At 43.8% G+C, this 10,711-nt stretch overlaps 1 protein-coding gene across 2 annotated transcripts; it reads left to right on the plus strand.

Moving 5' to 3' along the window:
- Positions 1-4,150: 4,150 nt before the first annotated feature.
- Misfa (mitochondrial sheath formation associated) lies at positions 4,151-8,227 on the plus strand. 2 transcript variants are annotated; one of them, XM_076936238.1, is made up of 4 exons: positions 4,151-4,355; positions 4,724-4,816; positions 7,430-7,467; positions 8,122-8,227. In XM_076936238.1, exons 1-2 carry the CDS (start codon positions 4,287-4,289, stop codon positions 4,814-4,816), a joined length of 162 nt encoding a protein of 53 aa, XP_076792353.1. In that variant the 5' UTR covers positions 4,151-4,286; the 3' UTR covers positions 7,430-7,467; positions 8,122-8,227. The 2 variants fall into 2 exon arrangements, with proteins under 2 accessions (XP_076792353.1, XP_034371701.1); XM_034515810.2 differs by having other exon boundaries at positions 4,724-4,825; positions 8,122-8,226.
- Positions 8,228-10,711: the final 2,484 nt, after the last annotated feature.

Below are 10,711 nucleotides of genomic sequence, written 5' to 3' on the forward strand. Positions count from 1 at the left end.
TATGAAGTAGGTAGACTTTTTCTTTGCCCTTAGACCTGGGCAGAAATAAGATTTCAGGCTTTCACTGCCCCAGGACACATTCTGGGTGGAGGACATTTTCCCTGAATCAGAGGACACTTGCTGGATTACATTCCTCAAGCCTCAGGCAGTAGGCCCACCTGTGGGTGAGAAAAGCCCAAAGCAGGAAGACACATTCCTGACCATAAAAAAATACAAGCCATCTAGGTGGGGATATAGCCGGAAGAAGTGAAAAATAGTTTACCTGAAATAGTTGGTAATGACCGTTTAGGGTAGGTTCCTCTGAAATGTTCCACTGTTCTGGGTTACCCACCGCCCCCCTTGGTCTTTCCAGTGTTACAACCTGTTGGTGTTCAAACTTTGTAAAGCAACCAATCATGTGTAACCGTGCGAAAATTCCTCCCTTTTTCTATAAAAAAAAAACCCTCAGCTTGCTGGCCTTTTGTCAAAATCCTGTTCCTGCGTGGACAAGCAGTTTTGACCTTGGTTAGCTAATTCCCCAATAAACCTCTACTGATTGCATCCAGGTATGGTTTCTTGTGATTTCCTGAGACTTGAGGAAGGGTCTCCCGAGTTTGGGGGTCTTCATGTGCATGGTGATAAATATGAATCTGTTCTTAGTCTTCTACATGCAAATATCCAGTTTGACCAGCAACAGATGTCTTTTTTTTTTTTTTTCCCCAGAGTGAATTTCTGGCTTCTTTATCAAAAACGATGTAACAATATATGTATGAATTTATGTCTGGGTCTTAAATTCAGTCTCATTGATCATGTATCTGTTTTTATCCTAATACTATGCTGTTTGCATCGTAACAACTGCTGTGTGTAGTCCAACTTTAAATCAGGAATGATGAGAACTCCAGCATTTCCTTCATTGTTCAGGATTGCTTTAGATATCCTGGGTTTTTTGTCTTTCCATAGGAAGCTGAAAAATTGTCCTTTCAAGATCTGTGAATCATTGTAGTAGAATGTTGATAGGGATTGCATCGACTCTATAGATCGCTTTTAGTAGGCTGGCTATTTTTACTATGTTAATCCCACCAGTCTATGAGCATGGGAGATCTATCTTCTTCAAGTTTTTCCTGAAAAATTTTAAAAATAGTATTTATTTAATGTACGTAAATACACTGTAGCTGTCTTCAGATGTACCAGAAATGGCACCGGATCATATTACATATGGTTGTGAGCCACCATGTGGTTGCTGGGAATTGAACTCAGGATCCCTGGAAGAACAGTCAGTGCTCTTAACTACTGAGCCATCTCTCCAGCCATCCTGAATTTTTTTTTTTTTAAGTGTTTTACTTGCTTGGTTAGATTTATCCTCAACACATCTCATGTTATTTGAGACAACAGTAAAAGATTCTGTTTTTCTGATTTCTTTCTTAGTCAATTTGTTGTTTATTTTTAGGAGGGCTACTGATTTTTCTGAGTTTATTTTGTATCCAACTACTTTGCTGAAAGTGTTTATCAATTGAAGGCACTCACCAGTATAATTTTTAGGGTCACTTCTGAACACTATCATATCACATGCAAATAAAAGATGTTTTAACTTAGTCCTTTCCAAAGTGTGTCCCCTTTACCTCTTTCAGTTGTCTGATTGCTCTAGAACTTCAAGTAATGTATTGAACAGATATGGAGAGAGTGACGGCCTTGACTTGTTCCTGATATTAGTGGAATTGTGTAAAAGTTATGTCTGGCTCTTCCTCCCAGCCCCTTGCTCCCAGAAATAAGACTCAGACTCAAACTTTGTTTACAAATACCTTGGCCATATAACTAGATTCTTCTCTGACTAGATCATAACTTAGAGAACCCAATTATCTTAACCTATGTTCTGCCATGTGGCTGATTACCTGTATTCAGGAACTACACATCTGTCTCCCCACATCTTCCTGAGCAGATCTTCCCGATTGGCTCTCTCCCAGAATCCTCTCTGCTCCCAGATTTCCCACCTCCCATTCCCTGCCCAAGCCATAGGCTTTTTAATTGACAGGTAATAGATACATCCATATAATACAGAAGACACTCTCTCGATAGAATTGCTTTGAGTTCCTCTCCATTTAAGGTGGTGTTGTCTGTGAGCTTTCTGTAAACTGCCTCTGTCATGCTTATGTATGTCCCTTTTATCTCTAATTGCTATAGAACTTTTCTCATGAAGAGGTGTTGGATTTGTCAAAGGCCTTTCCTGCGTCTATTGAGAAGATCCTGTAGTTCCGTTCTGTTTGTTTGTTTCTATGGTGGATTATATTAATTGATTTTCTTATATTAAACTCGCATCTGTTGGGTGAAAAGCCTACTTGATCATGGTAGATAATCTTTTGGATGTGTTTTTGTTATATAGAGTTCATGTGATGGTTCGACTAGGTTTGACCCCCATAGATTCATGTGATTGAATGCCCATAAGGAGTGGTGCTATTAGGAATGTGGCTTTATTGAAGGTGTAGCCTTGTTACAGGAAGTTTGATACTGTGGGGGTAAGGGTTTGACGTCTCCTATGCTCAAGCTCGGCCCAATGTGAAACAAATCCAGTCCCCTTCTGCTGCCTTAGATGAAAACAAAACAAAACAACAAAACAAAACAAAACAAAACAGTGCAGGGTTTGTTATTTTGAGACTGGGTCTTGCTACAGAGTTCTGACGAAAGGGAATTTACTAAGTAGCTGCTGGCCTTGAACTCACATCGATCCTCCTGCCTTAACCTATTCCGGGCCCCTTCCGACTCCTCTTCGCAGGCGAAAGAGACACGTGAGGCAGTGTTCGGGTAGTTACTACAAGGAGGCTTTATTCTTGTATCAGCAGAAGCAGAAGATCCCAAGCCCGGGAAAGACACTGCTATATGTACCCTAGAGTGGTGTGTTCACTTCTGATTGGCTGTTCACTCATTACCCCATATTACGCCCCTGGATGGGCAGTGACTTGGCGCGCTTTCGCCTCTTGCACCTGCGCAGTTAGTTGTTTACTTGTGGGAACACCGGATGCCTGTGCCATCTTGTAATGGTGAATGTTGTCATTCACCGCGGCTCCTAACATTAACCTCCCTAAGGCAAGGATTATGTGGCACCACATAAGGTTCTATAAGGTTTATTTTAATGACTCAGATGTATTGTTGCAGGAGGGGGGAATTTGGGAAAGCAAGTTTCTTATTCATGTGTAAAGTATCTTTAGCAAAACAACACAGGGAGAAGACCGTCTATAGTCTTCTGTATGTATGGAGTTGGACATATGTAGGAAGAACAATGGTAGAGGGTATACATTCTGTAGCTAGGCAGTATGTGAAGGTCACAGGTAACAAAATATGTTGTTATATTTGACAAAAATAAAAGAGAGATCTTTGGCACTGTCTGAGTAAGCTAACTAGGGGCTAGATCAGAATGAAATACATGAAAAAAAAAGGTGTAGATTGAAAAGAAGGGACTTTTGTGTAGACCACTCTAGGATGTTTGATCATAAAAGGAAATTGGCCACAGGATAGTTGGGAAGCAAGCCAGTAGTCGGTGGCTACTTCCTCCTCCTCCTGCTCTTCTTTTCTTCCTTCTCCTCCTGTTCTTTTAAAAGACCAGGAATTCCTGTGGCTTTTGATAATCTAGATGAGGATGAGTGATGAACTGACTATGGGCACTGAAGACTGTGAGTACCAAGTGTTTTGAGGTAGTCTCCCTCTTCTTCCAGAGGACCCTATCTTCAAGATAGAAGAGGTCTTGTAGGGATAAAAATAGAGGTAGACGGAAGAAATGGGTTAGGGGTCCGAGGACAGGGTCCAAGCTTGCTCTATAGCAAGCTTGAGGCCAGCCTGGAGTACATGAGACCTTGTCTCAAAACAGTAGAGGTATCATTTTCGGAGACTTCAGTTTGTTTCCTTGGCAGCTGTCATAGTGACACACCTTTTCTAATCTGATCTCTAACCAGTAGTATGCCTGGCGGCCCCTGGTCTAAGTCATGTGGGCTTTCTGAACCTTCATTTTCTCACTAGTGAAATGGGGTTAACAATAGTTCCTGCCTTTTGTTAGTGCTGTGCATTAGTGTACACAAAGAACTTATGGCCGAAGTACCTATGACATATTGAATCCAAGCCACATGACCAATGATGTCACAATGCCTCCCCAGACTCCAGCTTCTTCATTAGAGAGTCTCAGATCCTTTGGAACCAAGGAATGGAACTAACATGCGACAGTCTGTCAACTGAAAGTTTCATGAGTTCGCTCCTTTGCCCAGATCTTGGCGAACAGTCCCTTACCGTGTGATTGTGGCTCAGAAATTATTTTTCTTTTGGTGATGATCGTGCTGGGCTGGATACTTTTTGTTGGCTTTGCGTCCTACATGGGCACATTTCCAGAGGCGATGGTAAGTACCAGCCTTGAATCCCTGCTAAGTCTGGATCTGTCTCACACTCCCATCTGGGATTTTTGACCAAGGAGGAAAGGGTTTTTACCACTAACTGGAAGTCAAGATGTGACAGAAACGAAGCCAGTATATTCTCCTCATTTCACTGAGGCATTCTTCTTTGGAGGGGTTAGTATCCCCTACCTCTTCTTAGATAGATGTCACTTGTATCCAGGCTTCATGACATTTTTAATTCTGTTGTGTGTGTGTTTTACAGTATTTTACACTTGGACATAGTGACTAACTTAAATCAAGTTTAAAACCAAGTAGATGAGTTTCTGTTAGGGACTGGGCTGGGGGTACCACCTGTAATTTTCTTTCTGACTCAGCCTCCAACTCTAAAGTGGAAAGAGAGGTTGCCTGGTCGGGAGAACAAGGCACGAAGAAGGATCCAAGTTTTGGAGGAAGAGCTGCTGCTATGAGTGAGTCAGGTCTGTTGGTCTGGGTCCCCCTAGCCACAGAATGCTCTAACACCCTGCAGGCTCAGGGGGAAGTTTTACCTCCTTGTGGGAAACAGGCAAACAACAGAAGGAGAAGGGCTTGAGATGCACAGAAGGGAAGAAGCCTGCCGGCTACTGCTGGGGAAAGGCTGAGGATGGGCAGTCTGTCAATAACTCTGCCTCACACTGCTCCTTTTGAACAACTTCCATTTATTAGTCCCTTCTTTCTCAAACCATAAATTAGCATATGTTAACCCTCTAAACTATTTTATCATATGTGTGTAATAACAATTATATTAAGAGCATCTATATATCCATGTACATAACAGACTTTGATCCTATTACTCCTCCTCTTTACTCTCTCTCATTTTCCTCCCTTGTCTCCCTTCTCTTCCTAAATAGAGCCTTTGTTCTCTCTCATTTTTGAGACATAGCCCTGCCTGCCCTGGAACCCACTGCATAGATCAGGCTATTGTCAAACTCGACCACAGATGTCTACCTTCCTCTGCCTCCTGAGTGTTGGTGTTACAGTCCTGTGCCACCATAGATGGCTCAGATTGAAATGACTAAGACAATGGCATCTTGTCACAACTTTCTTTTACAGCTGCTTAGACACTTCCCAGCCTTCTACCCAGCCACCCAACAGCTGCATCTGCCTTGCCAACACCTTTGTCTGCAACCCTAACCATGGTCCAGACAGATTAACAAAAACATATTGATGCTTGTGCAAGCTAAAACATAAAATTAAAATAACTAAGAAGCTGTGTGAATCAAAGATAACTGTCATTTGGTGTCTGGAAAACACTGCTTGAGTTTTACGAGAAAACAGATGTTACTAGCTATTCCAAATCCTTCACCCATGTGACCACTGTCCTCCCCCACTGATGCACTTTTGTGGTTTTTGTCTTTAAAAATCCTGGACACCTGAGCTTGGGCACTAAGACATTTTGGAGGCACAAGCCCACTCTTGGTCTGGCCATTAATAAAAGAACTCCTAGAGTTTTAAATGGCTGTCAGTAGATCCCATAAGGCATTTCAGCATGAGCACATTTAATGTCCTGTCTGAAGGTCTGTGAAACTAGACTTAATGTAAACTTGAGATCAAGCCCTAACTTTGCAACTTACTGAGAGAACTTGAGAGGTTTAAATCTTCTGCATGTCAATTGGAGATATTTTGATGTTTTACTACTTTGGTGAAGATCACATTTGGGAATCTATGTAAGGTGTGTAACGCAAAGCTTGAAAATTAGTGAACTACAAATTTTACTAAGTGAAATGAGAACCTGTCAGTGAACTTTGGTGACAGTGGCTGGGTCACCCACAACACCACACGATCATCTATTGGTGTGGGGGTGGGGGGCAGGTGTGAGCCAGACCTCAGAGTGTCTCACACTCCTTCCTGCTGGAAACAGAGGGTGACACCCTTTCAGCAACCCCTAGTCTGGACTTACAGCAGCCCAACCATTTCATCCAGCATCCAGATTTGTTTCAGCTTCTTTTCTTTTCTCCTTCCTTCTTTCCTTCCTTCCTTCCTTCCTTCCTTCCTTCCTTCCTTCCTCCCTCCCTCCCTCCCTCCCTCCCTCCCTCCCTCCCTCCCTCCCTTCCTTCCTCTCTTTTTCTTTCTTTTTTCTTTTTCTCTCTTCCTTCCTCCTTCCTTTTTTTTTCTTTTCTTTTTTCTAAAGAGCAGTGCCATTGTTAAAGTCTACTCATATGCTGAACCAAAGGCAGAAGAATTGTGGGGGAAAACTACCCCAGAAGCCAGGGGATGGTCACCCTAGCCTCAGGTATAGTAAGAGCAGGAGATGGTAGCTGCTGGTCTTTGGCTCTCCCTCAGCCCTGCTGGTTCAAAGTGGTCACACTGTGTGGGTGTGATAGAAGAAGTGACACCTGTTTATTGAGTCACTGCCACAGAATGTGACTCTAAGCCACAGGCATGGTTTTGTGCCTGTGTGTCAGCTGAGAAAGAGCCCCCTAAGCAGCCTGTATCTTTCCTCAGTTCCTTTTCCAGGGAGGTTACTAGGAGGCGTAGGCAGCATGATGCGGGCTGGATATTATTTCACAAAATGCAAGACTTTTCTTCCTTGGGTAACTTAACAACAGCCTAAAGCTTTTGTCCACTTAGTTTGTTTATCCTACACAGACAAACCCAAACAAACCCAGGTGCTTCTGATGTTATTCACAGCAACCCTTTTCTGCCCTGAATAGTTTAAGCAAATATATATCTTATCATGTAAATGGATTAAGGTTCTAAACAGGGCTGGGGTAGCTCCCTTTCAGGGGTTTCTTTTATCCAAACAAACCTAATGCCCTGGCCAGTCCATTGCCTCTCTAACCCTTGAGCCCGCCCCTCCTCCCCGTGTCATAGGAACTGATGTCACAATTAGTGTCTGAGTTTGGCCTCCCAAAATGGCCATTTTAGTTTAGACTAGACCTCAAAGTTCACCAGTCAGGAAGTACCATGCTGGGCCACGCACCATCTGGTCTGGAATGAAGCCAGGGATCCCCAGGACTCTGCAAATAGACCCAGGCCTTCTAATAACCAGCAGTCAAGGCGGCCCAGGATGATCGTTGTCTTATGGATGGTTCTCATTGCAGGAACGATGTGGAAGGGATATAAATATCCCCCAGGAGGGGTAAGTGTACTTTTGACTTCTTTACTGCTAGAGAGTCATTAACACAGGAAGCAATGAAAATCTAACCCTAGTGACTTTAGAAACAGATTCTCTCGTCTTTTTGAGAAAAAGTTCCTGTAATTTACCTCCTCCTACTGTGGGCTACTCAGAAATGGGAGCTTGCCAGGCAGGCTTCATTCATGTACTTTTAAGGAGCAGATGTGTCTCACACAGCCTAGGACGGTCTCAAGCTAGCAATGGAACCAAGGCTGCCTTGGTCCTCCTGCCTCTGCATCCTGCTGAGATGCTATGGTGCTGGGATCAGACCAGGGCCTCCTGCATGGTAGGCATTAGCAGCTGTGCCACACCCAGCTTCCCATGTTCTTTCTACATTTATTCAAGAATGGAGGCAAAGAGTATTTGTGACCTAGGGTCAACACTAATCTCTGTAAAGATGACAGGATGTTTAAAATGTTTAGCCTTCGGCATTATTTCTGAAAACCAACCGGGGGGGAGGGGTTTCTGGTAGCAGACATCTCAGTGCTCAGTGCTCTGTCAGTTCCCCACAGTGCCAAGCACCTCCAGGATCAGACAGCCTCCTCTTCTAGTCTTTAGCCTCAGCCCCACATCCAAGCAATGCTGGAACCTCCTGACATATGCTTTTCTCCCCACCAGACCCCTCTGGAAGTAAACAAAGATGACCCTGGTGAACCCATGCAGCTGTGAAGATCACCCATCTGCACAGTTCCTGTTGTAGGTTTCCACATAAAGTAATCGCACATTATTTTGTCATATTCTGTGTAGTTACCACACTTTTTAAGAAGAACAAAAGCAATATTCTAATGGAGAATGAGGGTGAGTGGGCAGGTGGGGGTGAGTGGGTGATGACCATGTTTTATTTGTTGGAGCCTCTAAAAGTGAGACAACTAGTTTAAATGATCCTGTTCTGTAATCTCAAATAATGATTTTTTTTTTTAGGCCCACTTCCCAAATAATATACTCCAAGTCCAGGCAGGTAAAAACTACCCTGTACGGGGTTGTGGCAGGGGGAGTTGTGTGTGGATGACTCATTCCAATATTGGGCGAGATGCTAGAGTGAGATTTTAATCTTCACCTGAACCTCCCTAAAGCTGGGTATTGGCCTCATTTTACAAAGTGACCAAAGAGAAGCTAAGAGGCTCAGGTGTCTTATCAGCACAGTAGATTTAGACACAGGATTTCACTCAGGTGCTAAGGCAACAATCTAAATAGCTCCCTCCCCCACCCCCCCAAAAAAGTTGCCCAACATTCCTTTTACTTTTTTTAAAGATTTATTTATTTTATTTATACGAGTACATTGTAACTGTCTCCAGACACACTAGAAGAGGGCATCAGATCCTATTATAGATGGCTGTGAGGCACCATGTGGTTGCTGGGAATTGAACTCAGGACCTTTGGAAGAGCAGTCAGTGCTCTTAACTGCTGAGCCATCTCTCCAGCCCCCAGCCAAAATTCCTTTTAAAATATTTATTTATTATTTAGTTTTTATATTTAGAGACAGGGGTTCTCTTACTGTCCCGGAACTCTGTAGAACAGGCTGACCGTGAATTCAAGAGCTCCACTTGCCTGTCTCACAAGTACTGGGATTAAAGACATGCCCTGTGCATTGAAGGCCAGCCATCCACAGGCTTCTGACTCCCCTGGAGTTTAAGGTGATTGTGAGCTGCCCAACATGGATGCAGGGGATGGATTGCAGGTCCTCTGCAAGAGCTCTTGGGTAGGTAGGTCATGCTCTTAATCTGAGCCATCTCTCTAGACCTCTGATGAGCCTTTAAAAGATCGATAGAAACAAAACCTAACCAGCTCTCAGTATGATGCAGTGAATTTGAGTCCAGGGATGGGAACCTAAGTATAAATTCTAAGCAGTTAATAAATCTGAGTCTGAGTCCCAACATCTTACAACATCTTACACCTAAAACTGAGATGAGTGTGATGGAGATGGGGAGGTGGGGGGAGGGAAGACAATATTCTGGTGAATATTCTACTGTTTAAGAGAACAGAACTGCCCCAGCAAAGCAGCCCTGCAGTTTATACAGAAAACACTGTTAGTATTCTTAACCATTTCTTAAGAGGTCCTACACTGAGAATGTGTTTGTGTGTTCACCTGTGTGGAGACCAAAGTCAATGCCTGGTGTCTTCTACCATTCTCTACCTTGATTTGAATGGCCAGCCAGGGAGCCATGGGAACCCACCTTTGCATCACCAAGTGCTGGCCGGATTTACAGATGGCTGCCACCATGTTTCCCTTTTATGTGCTGCAACTCTGAACTCAGAGACTCCTTCCCCCCCCCACCCCCCCCCGGCAAGCACTTAATACATCAATCCATCCTCTTGCCCCTAAGATTACCCTGCCTATGGGAAGGAGAATGAATAGTAATTTGGGAATCTAGACACTCTTAGTAGCTCTTACATTTCTCACATGACCTGGACTCAACACACTGTAGTGGGTCAAATTATCTACATTCCCTGCATACATGGGTGTGTCTGCTAATCTCGTGGCACTCCTAAGGACTCATCTTTTCCCTATCACTCACCCATCAGTCCACGTACTGAGGCCAGCATGCCTAACAGTGATAAAGGGTGTCCTCTATCAAAGCCTTGCCTCCAGGTAAGCTGTCTTAGAACTAGGGGCTTGTTTCCCAGGCTTGGCTAGAGGCCAGCAAGGCCCAGTTCCTGTCTGCCATTCTCGGAGCTGGGCTTACACAGGGGTGCAGGGTGCTCATCTGGTTGTGTGTGTGTGCTATGTGTCTATGTGTTACTCCTGTCCTGATGGGTGTCCAGGGAGTATGCATTAACCACGGAGCCATTTCTCCAGCTCAAGCTCGTTTGTTACAGGGAATCTGAACTGATAATTCTGACAATTCTGTAGCAGCTCTGCTGTTTCTTTTTCACTTGAATAAACCTTCAAAACCCTGAGTCATGAAGCTAGATTTCATTGCTCTAGCCACATCCATTTTTTTTTTTTTTTTTTTTTTTGAGTGTTTTGCCTGCATGTCTGGTACTGGTGGAGATTAGAAGAGGGTGTCAGAGCCTCTGGGACTGGTATTGAGCCACCATCTGGGTGCTGAGAATTGAATCTGAGCCCTTTACAAGGGTAACAAGTACTCTTAACCGCTGAGCTAACCTGCCAGCCCCCATTTCCTGTTTTTTAACTTGGTGTCTGAGAAAACAAAATGGTATTTTTGCTGATGGAGGAGAAATCAGTAAGAGGCTGAGCAGATACAGG

This window comes from Arvicanthis niloticus, chromosome 1, assembly GCF_011762505.2.
Source record: "Arvicanthis niloticus isolate mArvNil1 chromosome 1, mArvNil1.pat.X, whole genome shotgun sequence".
Lineage (NCBI taxonomy): Eukaryota > Metazoa > Chordata > Mammalia > Rodentia > Muridae > Arvicanthis > Arvicanthis niloticus.

Bases quoted from the DNA above. Each gene is read 5' to 3' on its own strand.
- Misfa (XM_076936238.1), top strand. From the start codon at position 4,287: ATGATCGTGCTGGGCTGGATACTTTTTGTTGGCTTTGCGTCCTACATG. The intron at 4,356-4,723 runs GTAAGTACCAGC...TTTCTGACTCAG, and splicing joins GCACATTTCCAGAGGCGATG to CCTCCAACTCTAAAGTGGAA.